A 21,176-nucleotide genomic window follows, 5' to 3' on the forward strand; every position below is an offset into this window, starting at 1 on the left:
CTGCACTTTCCCTCTTCCTGTACAGCAGATTAGCTTGGGAAGACTGTCGAATTTTTAAATTAACACGAGATCGCGAATGTAGGAGACATTTAAGAGGAAAGAATATTTTTTTCCCATGTGGTGTAAAGTGTCAGTTCAATGAAGCTCCTGAGGAAATGGACGCACTGTTTGCAGGGGCACACGCTCCGTAAAAGCAAGAGAGCACTGCCACGCGGTCACGGGGTAGAGGACAGACCCGACTGCGTCGGGGACCGCGCCCCGCCGGCGGCGGACGCCAGTGACCCGAGCGCGGCACAGCGGGCTGGGCTGAGCCGGGTGTTGGACAGCCTGGGGTACTCGGTGCATTTTCGACGTGGGGTGTGTTCCATTCATGATGGGTTTATCAGGACAAAACCCACTGTAAGTCAAGAGCATCTGCAGTAAGTTCCAAAACATAAGTCAACCAAATGCTTCATACACTGAAAGCCTTACCAAAAGCAGGAAAAGAACCCGACTGCAACAGTGCCGCATGCGAAATACGCCCGAAGTCCACATCGGGCCCCCACACCTGCCAGAGCTTAAGTAAGGGAACTGCTCCCTGGGACACGGGGCAAGTCGGCTCAGGGACGCGCTCCTGGCCTCCACGTCCCCTCCCCGCAGCCAGGCTGCTCTAGATCAGAGCATGGACTGTACCTGGGCCAGCACCTCGCGAAACTGTTCCCTCGTGAGAGGCAGCAGGAAGGTGGTGACAATTCTTCTCAGTCCACTCTTGGACACTGTCATGGTGTGACTGGTGTCGAGCAGGTGAAAGGCTTTTACCAACGCATCTCCTTTAGCGGTAATTTTTTGAAATAAAATCCGTTTAACATCTAAGAAGGACAGTATTGGATTTGCAATAGCTGTGGCTGTGAAAGAAAAATAACTATTTACTAAGCACGCTAAAAGCTAAGCCACCAAAACCGCTGTGCTGGGTAGAGGGCCAGCCGGCTCCAAAACCACACGTCTGCTGGGTCGCTGCACCCGGGTCCCCGCACCCGGTGGCCCGGTGCCATGCCACGGCAGCTCCGCCTTCGCCTCATCACCTCTGACGTCCAATTAACGTAAGACGACTGCAGTAATACCGGGGAGAAAAATCAAGGCAAAGGTGACCTCCCCTAAAAAGGACATGTCATTACAAGTGAAAAACAGGGATACTGGAATAAAACTGGGTTAAGAATCAACACCATTTCAAATCAACCTTTAAAACACCTTGTTAAGTTTTCATCCTTTTGCTCATTTTTGAGAAAAAAACCCACATAGTCCTTACACCTAGCTCACTGCCCTGTCGAAGACATGGAGGAGGTGGGAGCAGGCTCGGCCTGGCGGGCAGCGGAAGGCGCCCTGCCTGGGGGTGGAGGAGTGGGGCCGGCGGCAGGGCGTGAGGCCCTGGGGTCCCAAGTCGCTGAAGGGGAGATGACAGCTTGCTCAGCCGACGAGGGAACCTGCTGCAGAAGCGAGTAGACGTAACACTGTCAACACGGCAGCGACAGAGCCATGCACACTGCCCACCGGCTCCAGGGGGCTGAAGACCCGACAGCTGCGTTTTTACTTTCTGACCTACCAGGGAACGGGGGTGAGAACAGTGGTTTGCTGAATCCTGTGTTTATTCACGAGCTTCCCAAGGCTCACTGACCACGGTCTGTTAGGGCTCCGTCTCCCGGAGGAAGTTCTGGGTGTGAGTGAAACGTCCTGAGCGCTGTCTCATGTTCTGAGCACTTCCTCACGAGCAGGGGCGCGGCGAGGGCGACTGCAGTTCCCACAGAGGCCAGTTTCCCATCAGGCTTTCGAACCCTCCCAGCATGGGGCAGTGACGGCTTTAGTCTTGGGGTGACAGGCACAAAGGACAGGCTCTCAAAGTGCCAACCTAGACCCCCCAGAGGACCCCCAGGGACTCACTTACAGCTGGAAGACACCCCTAGATGCCTCCTGCCAGAGGTGGAGAAACAGACCGTGTAAGTGGCCCTGGGCACCCTGTCCATCCTGCCCAGGGCTGCGCTGACCATCAGCGATGCTCGGCTTCCCTGCTCACTCCCAGGGCCGAGTGTGCGCAAGGCCAGTGGCAGGGGCTTGGGATGCCCTCCACTCACCAGGCCCATGGAGGGGGAGACCCAGAGCAGAAAGGGGTCAGTGCGGGGTGACAGGACGGAAGCTCTCAGGAGAACCTTCTTGGAGGAAAGAGGTGACATGTCAACTGCAACCAGGGGACAGCTGGCCTCGGCAAAGGGAGGAGGAGGGGACAAGCAGGGCAGGCGTCCCCGGAGGTGAGCCTACAAATGTCAGCAGGAACCAGCCAGGAGCGGCCCTGCCACTTCGCTTGCTCTACGTTCTGGTCACGGGTGTCATGGGGCGTTTGCGTCAATGGGAGGGCGTAACCCAATCTTCATCCTTGACCCTCCCTCTGGTGTCATGGGGCAGAGGAACAAAAGGGATGGCAGGAGACAGCGGGAGAGCACAGCCCATTCAGGCAGGTGTCAGCAGAGATGTGCGTCCCTCAAGGGACAGCGGTGGAGTGGAAGCAGGGCTGAGCTGAGGGGACGCTGAAGCAGAGAAGGTGGAGTCCACAGCCTGCCCTGATGGGGTGGGCAGTGCAGGCCTTTGCGCGGGGTGGGCAGGAGTCTGGCGTGGGGGGCTGAGAGCACAGAAGCAGGTGGCAGGTGGTGTTCTCCCAGAGGGCACAACGAGTCCCCCACCACCCATGCTTTTCTGCCAATGTCATGATTACACTCCTCCCATCCCAAAGTGGGGTAGATGGCCCTTCCCCTTGACTCTGGGTGGGCCTGGGACCGCAGCAGAATTGACACCACATGATTTCCAAGAAAAGGTAGTAAAGACACTGCAGCCTCTGCCTGGGCACCCTTTTCAGGCACCCACACCAGCTGCCACGCTGGGCGGAAGCCAAGGACCCACCAGGAGAGGCCACCTGCAGGTGCCCTGGCCGGTGCTCGCTCCCCTGGGAGAAGAAGCCTGGGCAGAGAGCCTGAGCGGGGGCAGGGGCTGCAGTCTCCCTGAAGTGCTCTGAAGTGCAGGGGCGCCACGCTGCCCTCTCCTTCCTGAGGGTCACGGTCACATGGGCTCTCAGAAGCAGCTGACTAGCAACCAGCCCAGATTCGCTGCTCCGTCACCCCACCCGGAATTCCTCCTGGGCCCAGGGCCACAGAGGGACCTGCCTGTTGATTCACTTCTCCGTCTTGGAATCTTTTTTCAGACTTTCATGGACATTATTAGTCGATCTCCAAGAAGCCCCATCTATTCAACCAACAATTCTAACTTAAAATTATTAGAATTACAGAAAATAATGACTTGAAACCATTCAAAATTACTTGAAGGAAAACTTCATGTGCCTCGTACGTTCTGAGACCCAGTGTGAGTGTGGCAACCAGGCTCCGCACGCCCTGCACACGGGCAGGCACGCTGACACGCCGTCGGGGCACAGCCACGACGTCGTCTACATCTGTCTGGGACACAGGAAGTCGCAGCAGACGGTCACTCTCACCCTCACGATGAGAAAAGGTGAAACGAGCCAAAGAAGAGGAGTTGTTTGAAAAGCCCATCAGAGAACTGAGGACGCAAAGAAACGAAACGCGGGAAGGACCAGCCACTCCCCAGAGACAAAGGCCCGCGGCCCCTCTGGCCTTGCGGGGCCCCAGGAAGAAGAGCAACCGCACCCTGAATGGAGGGAGGAAAACCGCTGACCCTTAGAGGTCACAAGCGGGCTGCTGCGACAAACCCGTCCCCAGGGAGCCTGGTCCCAGCGCAAGCCTACACTGCCCTGTGCGCCCCTACATGTGTGTGCAAGTAGCGCCCCAAAGCTGAGGTGGGACACAGGGCTGTGGGACATACCCAGGCCGACAGGGTCTCCGCAGGTGTGGGCGGCGGTGCACCAAAGCTGAGCACAGGGCAGAGCCTGAGGCCAGTCCCCCGGAGGCCAGGGGCTCCTGGCTACACCCAGGCAGCCTCCTGCGGCCTGGAAATGGGTGGCAGGGCAGAGAGCTGGGGGCTGGGCTGGGGGACGGACAACCGCCGGGACAGCTCCCAAACTGGCAGGCAGGCTGGCATGCACAGGACCCCGAGAGGCCAAGCTTGCCACAGGGATGTGGGACAGAGAGCTCTGGAGTCTCACTGGGCTGGGCTCAGGTTCGGAGCCCCTGAATCTAACGGAGACCGAGTGAGGCCAGACAGAGCCCACCTCACTCAAAGCCTGCGAGGAGGAGGACATTCCTTCTGCTGGTGCTGAATATTACCTGCCTCTGTCCCCACAGTTTTTTACACAAATGTCTGCTCTTAAGTCTTTTTCAAATTGCAAGACAAGTAACGTAAGAAAGGTGAGCTTTCTTATTTATCCTAATGAAGAGCAAAAACAGGCATCCAAAGACCCACCGAGAGAACATATGTAGAAAAATGATCAGGTATTTAAACTGAGAATGATAAATTTGTTAGAGATTATAAGAAAAATTGGCAACATGCTGAACATATGAGGGACTTCAGCAGAAAAATGGAAAGTTTTTGAAAACTACATGAAAAAGCTAAAAAATAAAAATTCAGTATCAGAAACAAAAGAAAAAGCAACTCATCTGATCTGCTTCATAGCACACACGGTAGAAGAGAGGACTAGTGAATACGTCAGGTCAGCAGAAATTACTCAAATTGAAACAAACAAAAAGCAAAAAAAAAAAAACAGTGAAAAAAGAAACAGGCGCCTAATGCCTGGCCGAGAGGTTCAGTCCGCGCCCATACCCTGCTTACGTGATGGAGGAGTCAGACAGGCCTGCGCCTGCGTACGCGTGAGGGCCGGGCCAGCCTGTCGGGCAGCGGGCGGCCTCCTCTACAGAGGAAAATGCTGCTAGGGGACACTGTCCGTAATTTTCTTAGAAAAACGATAATTCAGTGTATTAAAAAATACCACCAATAAAAATAAAAGGCAAATGACAAATGGAAAGACACTGAATGACCTTCGGCAGATAAAGGATTGATACCTTCAATACAAAGACAGCTCACTAGGCAGACCAACCCCTAGTAGGTGGGCAAAGGCAGGGAAAGGCAGATTACAAAAGAAAAAGACCAGGTAAACTTGAGAGTCAAAGTTAACCTTGAGTATTAAAGAAAGGCAAATTAAAATCACAACGGAGCACTGCTTTTGGATTGCGAAGGACAAGCAGCAAAGGACCCCACTCTGTGCGCATGCTCGGGAAGAAGCACTCGGGCCCTGGCTTGCGGGGGCGCACCAGCTCCCGGCAGGCGACGCTAGCAGCCTGAAGAGCACGGGTGGCCTTTCGCCCAGTGACCCCCTCGCTCCAGCCTTTTGTGCCATCAGAACACGAGTTACACTGAGACATGCACCGCTGGATGCGTGTGATCGTGTGATTAGAGCCCCGCCCACTGCAGGTGCCCACAGGGCACAGGGTGACTTCCGACCGCCTTTCTCCCACTCACCCTCCCCCCGGTCCTGGTCCCCTGCCGGGCAGGTGGTGCGCCCCCGAGCTCCGTCCGTGCTTCTGTTGGGGCATCTGTCTCGCGCGTTGGACCCTTCACCTCCCTCTCTAGACGGTGGGCTCCTCCAGGGCAGGTCCACTACCGGACCCACCTCCTCGGGACCTGGGACAGTTCTTGTCACACACTGGGGCTCATCAAATGTTTGGGGGCGGGGGAGGAAAGGCTCACACCGTGATCCCGCCACTTAAAAACTATAAAACTTTTGGGCAGGCGGCTTAAACGACCTGTATATATGAGCTTCCCCATAAAGAAAATAGGGACAATGACAGAAACCACTTCCTAGAGCCACGGTGAGGACCACACGACGTGACACCTTCGCGCAGGGCCTGGCCCACACTAGACATACATAAGTGGTATCTACCGTTAGTTTTGTTTGCTCGTGAATACTCACTTGAAGAAGGTCTGACCATATTTGGGAAACCATTTCTTGAACAGAGTCTACATGGTGAAGAATGGGGCCTTAAATCTGTGAATTTTTGCGTGTGAGGACACGAAGTATGCCAATCTGGCATAATAGCCATTTTGCGCATTAAATCCCTGCGATATAAAAGAAAACAGATTACATTACCTTCACGCACACACTGCACATGTGGCCAACCTCCTATCCCTCTCTCTCCCCCGAAAGGATAGCCGCACGGGGTGAAATGCTGCTCGCTGTGACCTCCAGCCAACGCCCGAGACCACTCTTGGAGTGGACACAAACTCGGGGTTTCAGGCTGCCTCTCTGTGGCAGGTCCAATACTCTTCCAAAGCGGGAAAATAAGGAGGCCAAAACTTTTGGACAGGAAAACCCACCTGCATCTTGACTAGCAGGCACTCTCTGCCGGGCATTAGGGCAGAAAGCCGGCCTCTCTGAGCTTCCCTCACTGCGCGCCCAGCACTCAGTCGAGTGCAGAGCTGACCTGTGCAAATGCCTCCTCCACACGAACAACTGAACACTGGCGACAACCACCACAACGAACTGGCTCAAAGCCCGTGAAGTTGACCAAAGGTCTGCAGCAATCGAGGGAGCACATGTCCCGAAATATGGCGGAATCTGTATGAACACCAAGTTCTGTGCCATTTTACCCTTCTCTGTTCCCATCCCCCACCCCCTCATCTGCAGAAGCCTTGAAATGGAGGCCCGCGATCACCGTGGGGACCTGGCAGCCTGACAGCCACTGGAAGGAGCAGGAGAGGTTGGGCTGCCTTCAGAACCCCACTGCCAGAAAATGCCCACTACCTGACCTGCATGGTGGCTCCCTGAAAGACCCCCTCACAAGGCTGCTTTATTTGAACAAACTCAGAGTTCGCCCAGGGAGAACAGACTATGTCAGAAGGCATCTGCTGAAAAGAATCAGAGACAACTGTTTAAAACCTGAGCTGCCTGAGGGAGTGTGTGACAGATGGAGGAACCCTAAGTAACCAAGAAGCTTAAAGGGGAAAGCGGGGGAAGGAAACAGCCGCAGGGGCTTTGAGAAGCTCCCACATGCTCCTTGGAATCCCAACAGCATGGTGTCCCCACGCACAGGGCTGCGAGCGTGTCCAGGGCACAGTGCGTGCTCAGGAAAGACCTGAGCGGGCCCTGAGCTCTCACCTCTGGCTCCCCTTGAGGTTCTTCTGGCCAAGGTCATGAGCAGGGACGTGAGGGCTGCAACAGAATTGTAAACTGCGCGGCTGAGAGTCGGAGGGGTGCTCCAACACACAAAGGTCCCTCGGTCAAGACCAGGAGACTATGATTTCCAGGCATTTAAGGAAAGAAAGCCTTTGTCAGACAAACAAAAATTGAGGGAATTTGTCACCAGCAGACCTACTTGTAAGAAATCTTGTTAAAATAAAGTCTTCAGCCCCAGCTGGTGTGGCTTGGTGGATTGAGCACCGGCCTGTGAACCAAAGGGTTGCTGGTTCGATTCCCAGTCAGGGCACATGCCTGGGTTGAGGGCCAGGTCCCCAGTGGGGTCACGCGAGAGGCAACCACACATGGATGTTTCTCTCCCTCTCTTTCTCCCTCCCCTCCCCTCTGTCTAAAAATAAATAAATAATCTTAATGAAACAAAAAATAAAACAATACCCAGGGTGAGTCTCACCACAGTGCAGTGCACTGGTCCTCTCCCTCTCCCTGCAGTGGCCCTTGTCAGTGACAGGGGTCCACCCCATCTCAGTGGCCAGAGCATTGGTGTCTGTGTGTCTCCCTCCCCCCGCCCCCCCGCCGTCTGAAAACAAAAATAAAATAAAGTCTTCAAAAAGAAGGAAAAGTCATAGGGGTCAGAAACTCAGACCTACCTAAAGAAAGGAAGAACATTCGAGAAAGGATAAATGAAGGTAAAAGAAACACGTGCGCCCCACATACCTGAAGAAATGGATGGCACTGAACGGAGAAGTAGACGCTTTAACACTAACAGATAGAGACCTTGCCACCCACTTTTATTAATGGACAGCCCAACTGGACAGACGAGCAACAGGAAGTAGGCGGCTTGAAGGACACGGGAAACAAATTAGACTGGACAGGTAAAGAACCCCCGACTCACCGCAGTAGAAGGCGCACTCTTCTCAAGTGAACACGGAGCGCCCTCTGGGACCGACCTCGTGTTATGACGTAAGACAAGGCTCAATCGATTCAGGAAGACTAAAATGATCCATATATGTTCTCCAACCAAACTGGACTAAAATGAGAAATTAGTGCCAGGAAGAAACTGGGTAATTCATAAACACGCGGAAACTAAGCGACACACTCCCACAGAGCAGGACCTCACAAAAGGGACCGGCGGACACTTCGGATAAACGGCGACGAAGGCACCACACACCAGCACTTACGGATGTGGAGAGGGTGGTGCTCGGAGGGAGATTTGGAGCCGTTTGTGTTTATAGAAAAACTCTCAATAAGTAACTTAACCATCTTCCTTAAAACGCTAGAAAAATAATAGTAAATTAAACCCAAGTAGAAGAAACAAACTAATAAAGATTAGCGTAGAAATAAATAAAATGGATAACAGAAAATAGAGAAAGCCAACAAAATAGAAAGCTCGTTCTTTGGAAAGATCGCGAGACTAACAGTTTTTTAGCTAAACTGACCAAGAAAACATGAGGGCACTCGAACCACTGAAATCACGACTGAGAGAGGAGAGCACTGCTGACCCTGCAGAGACAGGAAGGGTTACAGGGACACTAACTGTGCGCCGGCAAATCAGATAACTCACACGAAATGACAAAGTTCTTAGAAAAACACAAACTACTGAAAGTGACTGAGGAAATAAAAAATCTAAGTAGACCTGTAACAAAGAGATTAAATGAGTAATTTAAAAACTTGAGTTTAAGTGAGTAGTTAAATGAGTAATGAGTAAGAGTTAAATGAGTAATTAAAAAGCTTACTGCAAAAGTCCAAGGACTGGATGGGTTCACTGGTGAGTTCTATCAAACATTTAAAGAAGAATTAAAACCAATCCTCCACAAACTCTCCCAAAAAACAAAAAAGGGAGCACTTCCCAAAATATTGTATGAGGTTAGTATTATTACCCTGATACCAAATCAGACAAAGACATCAAAAGAAGCAAAAGACTTATATTCCTTAGGAATATTAAAAAACTCCCCATCAAAATATTAAAATATATACTTTTTAAATTTTTTATTTATTTATTTTTTAAAGGAGGAAAAGAGAGGGAGAGAAACATCAGTGTGTGGTTGCCTCTCACACACCACCTACTGGGGGACTTGGTCTGCAACCCAGGCATGTGCCCTGATTGGGAATTGAACCGGCAACCCTTCGGTTCACGGGCCAGCACTCAATCCAGGGCTAAAAGTATATATTCCTCCCTAAGATCTGAAACAAAATATGGATGTCTGCTCTCACCATTTTTATTCAACATTGTGCTAAAGGTTTTAGCCAGAGCAGTTAGGCAAGGAAAAGAAATATTTATCAAGGTACCAGATTGGAGACTAATAAAAACTATCTCTATTTGCCAATGACATAACTTTGTTTGAAACAAATCCAAAAGAACATATGCACACCAAAAAAAAAACACCATTAGAATAAACAACCTCGGCAAGGTTACAGGTTACAAGATAAATATACAAAAATGAACTGTTTTTCTATGTACCTGCAATGAACAGTCTGAAAACAAAGCCAAAAACACAATTCCCTCTGAAGCAGGAAGCTGGGCCACCAGCAGCAAGGACAGGAGAGGGGGCTCGGGACGCGGGAAGAGGATCGAGGACGCTATGGCTGCTGCAGAGGCGGCGAGCAGCAAAGCAAAAGGGTCGCTAGGGACTCTCAGGAGCCCGTCTGTGGTCCACAGCCATGAACTCCAAAGGCAAGCCCAGTGGGGCTGCGTGTCTTCTCCAGCCATGCTCAGCTGCCCAGGGAGTGGGGTTTACTTTGAAACAAGGTTTTGACCGGCGAGCATGACACAGCAAGATGAGGGCACACGCAAGGGAAGTGCCCACATGCGCGCACACTGCTCAGAAGGCGACACCAAGCACAGTGGAAACTGTTGGTGGGACTGAGCCAACTGGGCAGATGGAAGAGGTTAAGAGACAGGACACTCAAGCTTATGAAGAATTTAAGAAGAGGAATAAGTTATTCCAATTCAATTAGCATTGACTGGGGCCTTACTTTGAGCCAGGAAAGGTGCTTGAGATTTGTGGAAACCCGTCATTTACTCCTCCGCATACCCGAAGTCTCTGCTCTTCCCATTTCACAGGTGTGCAAACTGGGCAGGGAAGCCGCCGGCCCAGGGCCACACAACTGCTAAGCCACAGCTGGATCCAGGAAGGGCTCCTCCCAGGAACCCAGCTGGCACGGCTGGCAATGGCCAAGGCTTTCCTAGTGCTTTTTACAAAATTAATAAGCAGCTCCCAGAAGGCGGTGAGAAGTCCCTGGCTGCCCACTGCCGCGTGGACAGTTCGGAACACTCGACTCCTGCCTGGCCCAGCTCTCCAAGCAGGCGGGAGGGTCTGCTGGAACTGTGCTTCTCATTGCAGTGGTTGCTGATGCAAATAACCACTTTATTTTATCTATAAATTCAGTTCATAATAACAATCGGGCGTGCCAGGGCTTTGGCCTCATGCCTTATTACGCCACCTGAGGAGTGAGATAATCACCCAGAAACATACTGCCTGTTGTGCATTTTATTACTTGAATACGAAGTGATTCAATTCAAGAAACACTTAGTTGAAGACAGCATGGAAAAAATGATAATCACATGAAAAGTAATTCCTCCCAGGGCCGCCGCGTGCACTGCAGGGAATGATCCTCTCCCAGCAGGAGGGCGCTCTGGGCGACCTGCTGGGTCTTCTGCGGTTCTGACTCCTACCAGTTGTAGGATCCTCAGAGCTACTGGGGCTTCAGTCACAGGATGAATACTCCACACAGACAAATCTGGGCAGTTTTGGAAACGGGGCCTGTTCGCGTGCTCCACCCGGACATCCTTGGTGTAAGCACTTCCCAAGCAACTATGCGCGTGAGCATAGTTGGGGGGTGGGGCAGTCCCCCCCACCAGCAAACCCCGCAGGCCAGCCAGGGTGGGAGAACAGGAAGCGGAGTGTGCCCCACCCGGCCCTCCGGTAGCTCACCATCTGACTCGGGGTTTAAAGAAACGTCTGAGTCTGAAAAATCAGGGAGAAGGCATCCAGCCGCACAGCATCTCCCACTGCACCGACCCGAGAGCGGGGCAGCTCAGGGACACCCGCCTCTCAAACGCGGATGAGAGGGTCAACGGAACTGCTCCTTGGGGGCGGGGCCCGCCTCCAGCGGGCAGAGCTGCTCCATCTGGAGCGTCCTCAGGCAGAAATAACTGCTTGGGTTTTTATGGCTATCAATACCATTACTTTAAAAAATATTTTATTTACTTATTTTTAGAGAGAAGAGACGGGAAGGAGAAAGAGTAGAAGAGAAACATCAGTGTGCAGTTGCCTCTCACATGTCCCCCACTGGGGACCTGGCCTGCAACCCAGGCATGTGCCCCGACTGGGAATCGAACCAGCAACCCTTTGCTTCACAGGCCCATGCTCAGCCCACTGAGTTACACCAGCCAGGGCTCAATACCATTATTTTTAAATGCATTATTTCCCATTTTTAAAAATTAGCCTTTATTAAAACTGTTGAGGCGGACAGGCAGCTTTAAAACAGGCATCTGCAACACGTGGCCCCAAACCAGCAGCACCAGTGTCACCTGGGACTTTTCGGAACTCGAGGTCTCGGGCACCACGGGGCTGACCAGTCAGACTTGGGGCCGGCCCAGCGCTGGGGCTGTGACAGTTGAGGCTGCTGCCCTGGAAGCCCCAGGGGCTGATCGGTAAGTGTGAGTCCAGTGTTTTACGGAGGCTCATGAGTAACTCCTCCTGCTTAATAGCAAAATGATGTTAAAACACCAGCAAATGTCACACTGACTTGACTCTATGAGAGTCACCTAGCAGTCAGGGCATCTGCTCACAGCCACTGGCTGACTGTCCACCTCGTCACCCCTTTGTGAACTACGCACCGTTATGCTGTTGGAGGTGGAGAGCTTAACCCCCAGAGACAAGAGATAAATTTACTCATAAGGCCAAGACCCAAACTCTCCTGAATTTAATCCTAGGCTTTTTGCCCAACTGTGCCAGGAGTGTACATGTGTGTGCCCACGGGATGTGCACCCACTGGCACAGGTGCACGTGATTCGTGTGCATTCCTAACACACTAACAATGAAATTTGCATACACCGATAGAGCAATAAAGTCCGTCAGTCCTCAAAAATGGATACCTTGCATTTGCAAAACAGTCTAACTCAACCGACTCAAAAGAACATGTGAAAAATTTAAAGGAAGTCATCTACATAAATATCTAATCAAATACTAGGATTCCAAGGTATGTACACCAACACTGGGAGCCCCGTCCAGCCTCCCCCAGCCCAGCCTCCTACTCCCTCACTGTCTTCAAACCGACTGGCAACCCTAGTCTCTCGTTCTGTACAGAAGAGTTAGAAAAACACACAAGTCAATTCACAAACATATTTCAAATGATAGGGTATCGCAAAAACAATTGAGCCAGTCACCCAAACTCAATTTAGCACAAAAGCCCGTGGTCAGAAGCCGCCCTGCCCACAGCACACAGCTTAGAGACAGGGCAGTTGGACCACAGCCTTCCTCCGCCAAGGTCTCCCTGCCCCAGGGTCCCCTCTGACCCCACGCAGGCGGTCACCTTCCTACTAACGTCACTGTGAACTTATCCACACACACGCACTCAGAAGTCAAACACAGAGCATAATGCAAGCCTCTCCAAGTCTAACAGGCTCGCTATTGCGAACGGTGACTACGAAGCCTATGCGGAAACACAAGAGCAGGTTCAGGCCAACGCTGAGAGAAAAGGCCCAGTGAGCACAGTGACGGGAAAGTGCACTTCCACAATGGACAGAGTCTAGAAGACGTGACGGGAATGGCTGTGTGGGGACAGCGACAGGGGCCCTTTCACCTTGAGTGCTCCTCAGCACGCGCGGCGCTGGCGGGGAGGAGCCCTGGCAGCACCCCCCCTGCCCGCCTCCCCTCCCCTGGCCGCTGGCCCGCAGCCCCACCCTCCCCAGCTAACTCCTCCCCTCGTGTTCCAGGGGCGCCTCACCGGCTGCGGGAGGGCCCCCTGACCCTGCAGAGTCTGTCACAGTCTGTCCCCCCCACCCCCACCCCCTGCAGTGTACTTTTAACCGGTGAGGATACTGTTTATTTGGGAAAGCGTGGCTCTGGGACGTGAACCAGTGTCTCTGTGGCGCTGCCCAGCCAGGCAGGGTTTACTGAGCGAACAAATGGAGGGTTTTCACAGCCAGTCCCTCAAACTGCACTGCTGCCCCCCCCCCGCCCCCCAATCTGGCTCAGGATCGTGACTCTCTTTCAGGTCACCCAAAGCAAAGCTTCGGCGTCAGGCCTGCTTTCTCTCTAACCCCCAACGCTGACAACTAGTGACCAGTGTCCAAAGGGCCCCTTCATTAAGGCCCATGGCCCTCAGGACCCCTTGGTGGCTGTCTCCCCATTAGACCACTGATGTCATGAGAGCAGGGGCCACGTCTGATGCTAATGATTCCAGAAGTAAAGGACGTTGAGTCTAACTGAACTGAGGACTGTGGTTTGGGGGTCCCTTCACCAGCCCAAAAGCCCTGCGACCCCAGAATGAGGATCCTAAAGAAAAATTGTGCATGGTTTTGTTTGTGACACGCTTCCTCTCCATGTGGAAAGCACCCAAGAAACTCACTCCTCTCCAAGGAACGTCGCAGACTCACCACCACTGCTAACCGCGATGACAGGCGTGGCGACAGGCACGGGAAAGCAAGTTGTGTCAGAGGAGCGGACGGCACTCGGCGGCTGTCAGACATGCGCTCCGTCTCAAAACCGCTTTGACTGGCAGCCTCTTGAAATGCAAGGGCTGGAGACCATCCCGTGCTGCCAGCTCTGGCGGCGGCGCAGACAGGGAGCGGTTAACACTTCCTATTTATAGTGCGCCAGGCCGCCAGTGCTCCAGGCAGGGAAGGAAGGTGGCCAAGGTTCCTGCTTCACGGGGAAGGGAAAGGTTTGCGGCTGCTGCCCCCTAGAGCAGGAAACGGGAATCCGGCCGCTCAGTGGTGAGGCTGGCAGAGCGGCTCCCTGAGCCGGCCCTGGCTGTGGACCATTTGCCGACCTGCCGGGCACCACACTGGGGACGCTCAGCTTGAAAACCTGTAGGAAGCCGATGCTTCTTGATGGGGCAGATAGGTAAGTTCCTAGACAATGCCGGCCCAAAAATCAGCACTCAGTACGTGCTGGCTGCGTGAGTGACCAACACAGCCAGACAAAGGGGACGACGAGTGGGGTCGTCATCGACCTGCAGAGCCCTCGCACCACACACTCGCGGCCTGAGCAAACGGTGGCCCTGTGCCACCGGCGCCCCAGGTTCGGGAAGGAGGGGCGCCTCACCTGGCCTTGGTGCTGCCTGACTTGATGCTGCTGACGTTCATTTTGCTTTGGTTCATTTCCTTCAAGAACGGTTCTGGATTTGTGTATTCTGGAAAACGAGAGAGCAGTGGGGTTAGCCCAGACGGGCTGGTGGCTGTCCGTCCTTTCCTGGCTCATGAAGCCTCAGGAAGGGGCCTTCGGGTCTGCAGGGTCAGCGGGTCGCGCTGCCAGCTACTGAGCTGGGATGAAACCTCTGCAGGTTTCCCAGGCTCCGCGTGAGCCTCCCAGCAAATGTTAGGTCTCCAGGGTGGAGGGTTTGTGCCAACTCTTCCCATTATCTCCACCTCTCTCTCTCTCTCTCACACACACACACACACACACACTGTACACAACATACCCCCACACCACACACATATTACACACACACGCACCCCTATTGCCGGCCCCTGCTTTCCTCACATCAGCCAGAGTAATTGTTTTAAAGTGCTGCCCTCGTGTTATTTCCCTCCTTTACAAATTCCAATTGCTTCCTACTGTCCTTGGAATAAAGACCAAAGCCCTTAACGGTGTCAGAAGGCCACGTGAACAGAGGGGCCACTGCTACTCCAGCTGCAGCCCTCTCCTGGTCTCCATGTGTCGACCATGCTGGCCTGCGGCAGTCCCTCAGACGTGGCCCTTCCACGGGAAAGCCTCCTCCCATAGCCCGCAGCCCGATGCCGAGGCCTGTGACTTCCTCCTCGTCTGGAAGGTTGGCGGTTCTCACCCTGCGGTGTCCGTCAGCATCACCTGCAGGGCCAGTCCGACCCTGACTGCGAGGTCCGGCACAGGACCCCGGTGGCAGGGTTGGACCGGAACTCGCCGGGCTGATGAGCTCCCAAGCAATGCTGAGGCTGAGACCCACTGCCACGGGTCTCTGTGCACACGTCACTTCCTCAGGGAACCTTCCCTGACCCCACCCCCGGCACCAGGGGGACCTCCACAGGGACCTCCATTATCCCTGATCGCCCTTAGCCCAGGGTGCAAGGGCGGGTCTGTGTGTATGAGTATTCAACTGAGGCTTGCCTCCGGGGGCCCCCAGACCCCAGGCCAGGGACCAGTGTTCAGAGGTGCTCAAACTCCCCGAGTGAGTGAATCGGCTTCCACTCCTGAACCCTCATTAGTCAGGGCAGAAACCCCTGCCTTAGGCCTGGGCTCTCTAAGCAATTGGCAAGAACTGTGGTTTTACTTGGAAAACCCCTCTTAAGCCTCCTCACTGCCCCTCCGTCCCCAATGTCACTGCCCTGCTCACCCTCAACTTCTCCCGCTAATACATCCTCCTCGGGTGGCAGGACGTCGTCCTGGTTTTGACTGTACTGTGGTTACCCTGTAAGATACATCACTGAGGGGGTGTGAGGACACACTGGAACTCTCTGTACTGATTCTGCACTCTTTTGTCAATCTAATTTTTTAATTAAAAAAAAGCACACAGAGCCCTGGCTCGTGTAGCTCAGTGGATTGAGCGAGGGCCTGCGAACCACATGATCGCGGTTCGATTCCCAGTCAGGGCACATTTCTGGGTTGCAGGCCAGTTCCCGGCAGGGGACTCACGAGAGGCAACCATACATTGATACTTCTCTCCTCTCCTTCCCTTCCCCTCTAAAGATAAATAAATAAAATCTTAAAAAAAAAAAGCACACAACACTTCTCCAGAGTGTAAGATCATTTACATCATTAATAATCTGGCCCCAGGCCACCCCTCCAGAAGCCACAGTCCCGCGCACCTCCATTTTCACAGTACTCCGAATATCCCACGCAGTTCCTCACCTCACCACTTGGTTCCCTCCTGCTAGAATTTCCTCCCTCCTCTTCCACCTGACACATTTCAATTCATCTTTCAAGATTCCGAATTCGGCCCCTCCTTCCTGAGGTCCTCCTAGCCTCCTTAAAAAAAACCAACCAGGCCATTCCAGAGAACTGAGTCTTGGAGCTTTGTTCTGCCGTTGTTTCATTTAATGAAGGAAAGGACAAAAAGACCAGAGGTGCCCATAACCCCACTGCTCCACTATGGGGCCGGGGAAGGGGTGCCTAAGTATAAAGAAAAAGTAGCAGTACCTCCCTGCCCCCCCCCCCCCCCCAGTTCTGCCTCTACTTTCACTTGGATTCTCTGCTTCCCCACGTCCCCCTTGGCTGCGTACTGGTGCCCTCTAGTGGAGGGGCAGCAGCCCTCAACTCCCCACGCTCGGCACCTACCCCAAAGCCAGCTCTAGGTAATCTCTGTCCTGGTGACAGCAGCGGGGACGCCCACCGCTGGGAGGGCGGGAAACTGGGCTAGTTTTATCCTTACTTTGGGGGCTAAACAGTGTAATAGGTAAGAGCAAGCCACAGCGACGAGTTCTGTAGGTCAACCCTGGCTCCGCCTCACCCTCAGTTTAGGTTTTCCAAATGAAGAGAATCCCAAGACGTTAACGAACTCGTGATTACTTCAGAACTTGGCCCAGTAGAAATCAGCGAGGATTATAAAACCAACGCCCCCCTCCCCCCCACCGCCCCCCTCCCCCCCACCCAAAGAAGCCCCAAGTCACAGACCATCAAACGCACTTCCCACCTGCAGCAGGACCCCAATCAAAGGCTCTCTCACTCATACATGTGCTCGCCAGATACGCACTGGTGTCCAGTGTTTAACAGATGCTATTTATAGCAGAATCATAACAAAAGTGCCATCCATCTGCCTTGGCATCCAGAAAAAACATAATTCAACACGAGACTGGAAAATGTGCGCAGCCAAACAGAAATGGCATCAGAAGCAAAAATTACTGGAACTGGTTTCGAGGGGGGAAAATGATCACTTGACTAAATTGGAAGAAGTTACAAGCCACACAGACTACTTTGGCAGCTCACTCCAGATACTTGTGAAAATCTTCTCATCTATTCTGGTATCAGATGGCTGTTCTGTATGTCTCGGGACACACCCCCTGACAGGGCCCCTCCTCGCCTCCCGTGCACTCACTCAGGCACCTGCCAAGCCTCCACAGCGGGAAAAACGAAGGGTGTGGTACCAAGGTGACATGGAGCCCAGTTGGTTCCACTGTCTCCTGTGCAAACTCACCAGTTAATTAGCCTGCCTCAGTTTCCCCATCTGCAAAGTGGAAATCATCTTTCTCTTTAAAGCAGGTGTGCCTCTCCTGGAATCTAAGGACGAGGTCCGTGTGTGCTTCGGAGGACTTCAAAGTCTCTGAGGTGAGGTGCAAAGTGTGTGTGAGGTGACTTTTCCAGCCAGAGGGTACATTACTTTCACCAGCTTCTCAAGGAACAAGTGACCCCAAACGGTTAAGTGCCACACTCTAAAGGCTGTGGAAGGATCACAGATGATGAATCTAAAAGGCCTGGCACACAGTAGGTGGCGTTCACTCTTTGGCAGACGTTATTAATTTTAGGTCCCAGGAAGGCACAGAAAGACAAGTCACCCAGATCCCAAGGCAGAAGGCAGGTAGACGCTGCAGAGCATGGCGTCCAGGGCCGTCTCAGGGTCTCATGGGCCAACAAAGGAGGGCAAGCCAGAGGCAGGGGAGAAGAAGAGAGAGAGGGACAAGGAGAGAGGGACAAGGCACCAAGTGCACCGGGGCAGCCAGTGGCCGTCACTGGGGCTTCCTTGGGGCCTAGTCCTAACACCTAAAGGCAGCTAGACGGTGCACCTGGCAGGTGCTCAGCAAATAACTAGGAGGCAAATCGGCCAACAGGTGGATGGAACCAGCCCAGGGGACAGGGAAACACCATTTACCAATCCCTAGGGAAAAACAAAATTCAGAGGGTGTTACTGACAAGTATTAATGTTCAAACTCATTTTTAAAATTCCATACAAATGTGACGTTCCACATTCTCTCCCTAAACAGTGAGGAGCCTGAGCCCGTCTCAGGCTTTGTGATGAGCCCCAGGTCCACTGCAAAGTGTTTAACAGATGCTATTTCAGACCTCCACGTTAGAAAGGTTTCATTTTTTCCATGGGAATCAAAATGCCTTATTTGCCTGGACAAAATTAACTCGATTTCCTTCTATTTTTTAAAAATTTTCTTTTACCCCGAGTTCAAGAATCTCAGAGATGAATGTGTAGCCCAACTGTATCAACCATTTTGGACGATCTGAGTGTCTTCTCTCCTCCTGATGTCACGTTCCTGTTCAATCTACACTGCTCATGACCCTGACCTACAGGCTTCTCTCGACCACGGGTGTATATTCTTTCAGTCACCGCAGAGCCTCAGCGGGGCACGGAGAGTGCCACAGGCTTGAGAGCGCTGCGCGGGTCAGGCGCACAGGTTCTATGCTCAGGCCGCCCCAGAGTGGCAGCCACACATTCTCGCGTCTGCATTTTAGCCCCTGAAGCAGCCCATAAAACGGCGAGAGTAACTGTACTTTTTCACAAGCAGCTGATGGGGACTAAATTAAAATACAGGTGTGCGAGGCCCTGAACTGTGCCTGGAACACAGTAAGTGCTCAACAGCCAGGAGTGGCAGGCACGACTGCAGTGCCGACGGGAGCACAGCAGCGAACCTGTGGACAGATACACGCAGGGGGAAGGAGCACGGCCACCCGAGGCAAAGTAAACCAAACCCACTGGTGGGTAAGGGTCACAACCAGGAGGAAGAAGTGGAACACAAAGCTCTCTCACGTAGGAAGGTGTCCTGTCCGTGTGCCGCCTCTAGTCGCAGCTCCAGACATACATCCCTTAACTTTACAACCATGTCTTTTAAGTGGTGGGGCATCCTGGGCAGTATTGGGCTGAGAGTGAATTAATCTTTAACATTATAAGAATCCAATTGTGCAAACCTAAAGGAGAGTATTTTTAGATTCACTTCCCAGAAGGTAAGCAGCTGATGGCTTCCTGTCTCCCTCGCAGCTTCTCATCTATTCTACAGTTAATGTCTCCATTCTGGCGGGGAAGGGGTCATCTGAGAACACCTCCACTGTTTTCACCACTGCAAGCACGCAGTCAGCACACACCTGGGAAGGAGCTTCATTAAAGTCGCCGTCTTGTTAACAGCCCTCGGCCTCCCAGGGGGTCCCTGCTCTGGGCGGGTGCCCACCCCATCTCCCGGAGCTGGTTGTTTCTCCAGGTGCCACACAGCTGGGGACGTCACAGCATGAGGAAGAGGTGGAAGGCTGGAAAAGAGCAGAAAAAGAGGCAGACAAAATTGGAGAGCAAATTTAAAGTGTCAGATCAGCATTTGACAAATACCTAGCAGCACCTCCTGTGAGCCAACAGTAAACTAAAGGGATAGGGCAAGGGAAAGTAAACAAAAATAAAATCCGTGCCCTCTTAATCCAAATGGGAGACCAGCGTCCCCAGATAACCGAAGGGCCGGTGCCTGACTTACTTTCCCACCCCCAGGATGCAGCCAACTAAATGCCTATTGGATTGAAGTAAATGAATAAAAGGAACAGATGAAAGAATTGCAGTGTGTGAAAGTTGCCTTTTTTTACAGCATTTCTATAAAACCACCCATTTAGGGGGACAAAGGTAAGAAACAGTAAATTACTTTACTTTAAAGTGATTTAGTGATTTACCAATGGTCTTAAATTCTGTGCAACCAACCATTCAAATGAAATGTCTGAGGATAAACATGTGTGGTCCACGGAAAAAGAATATTCTAGAAAGGCAGATTTTTGACATGGGATCGAAATGCTGAGTTTAAATTCTGACTTTGCAACTTCCCCCCTGTGTGATTTGGGGACAGTCCCTTCTAGGAGAGGGAGTTGATAACGCTATTGAACAGAGTGCTGTGGGGACGGGTGAAACACGGGCCTTCTGAAACCTTCTGTAAATACGCGGGGGCGAATGCAGCATTACCACACGTTTCTCACGCGACCCTCAGAGATCCGGGGAGGAAGATGTTACCACCTTTCCACCTTTTTCAGTCTGACTTCCCCAAACACCACGTCAGCTCCACCAGAACAGTCCTATTCAGCGCAGCAGCCGCAGAACCTCCACGAGCTTGGCACCTGCTGGCGCACCACACACTCGACAGAAAACGAGTCACCAGCGCGCCACCACGGACGAGAAGTGGAGGCCCCGCGTCCCGAGCGTGGCCAGGAGCCCTCTCCGGGCTGCGGGACCTTCCGAGCGGCACGGCCGCCACACACACACTCGGACCCTCGCCGCCCCACTTCAACTCGCGCACGGTCCGGGTCCCGAGGACGCGCCGCCTTACCCTCGCCCTCTTCCTATTCTCCTCGTGGGGCGAGAAGTGCGCGCTGGGTACCCGGGACGCCTGAACGCGGAGACCCAGCCTACTCGGTGTCTCTAGGACGCTGTTGCCCGAGCGACGACGACACTCGCGGACTGGAGGATGTTTCTCTGCACTCAGTAATAAGCTGAGCTCCGATTGGCGAAGTGGACGACGGAGTCGCCAGAGCGGAGGGGCGTGGCCAGTCCCGCGGCCCGGCCCTCAGGGTGGCTCCGCCCCCTGTGGAAGGGACTTCCGCCGGAAGTACTGTCCCCGAGGCGCGGGAACTTGCCTTAACGCAGTGCGTCACAGAAGCGGACTTTTGTTCCGCGGCCTTCGCGCCAGCTGGCGTTGGGCTTCGAGCCCCGTGGCCTTGGGGGAGCCGGTCTTCCCCTGAGAAGCACCCCTCACCAGTAAAGACCCAGCGTATCCACTCGGGGCCTAGTGTCTGGATGCAGGGACCAATGTTTCCAAAGCCCCGACCACGCGTGCTGCGCCTTCCTGAAGGTTAGCATTTACGCCCGTGATTGTTGCACAGTTGGCCTGTCTGGGTGTGTCCTGCCGTCTTCCCCGGTGAACGGGGGCTAGCTTCGCCCACAGGGTCCC

At 53.2% G+C, this 21,176-nt stretch overlaps 1 protein-coding gene across 1 annotated transcript in view; it reads right to left on the minus strand.

Moving 5' to 3' along the window:
* The window catches only part of EFCAB6 (EF-hand calcium binding domain 6), a 152,251-nt gene extending 137,779 nt beyond the window's left edge, over positions 1–14,472 (minus strand). The window contains exons 1-3 of the mRNA XM_037028488.1: positions 14,395–14,472; positions 5,900–6,045; positions 673–884 (exon numbers count right to left, since the gene is read on the minus strand). Of these exons, the coding sequence (XP_036884383.1) occupies positions 673–884; positions 5,900–6,045; positions 14,395–14,450 (414 nt within the window). The 5' untranslated portion in view covers positions 14,451–14,472. The remainder of the gene's footprint in view (positions 1–672; positions 885–5,899; positions 6,046–14,394) is intronic.
* Positions 14,473–21,176: the final 6,704 nt, after the last annotated feature.

This window comes from Sturnira hondurensis, unplaced genomic scaffold (assembly GCF_014824575.4).
Source record: "Sturnira hondurensis isolate 20B ecotype Veracruz unplaced genomic scaffold, ASM1482457v3 Scaffold0019978, whole genome shotgun sequence".
In the NCBI taxonomy this organism is placed as follows: Eukaryota; Metazoa; Chordata; class Mammalia; order Chiroptera; family Phyllostomidae; genus Sturnira; species Sturnira hondurensis.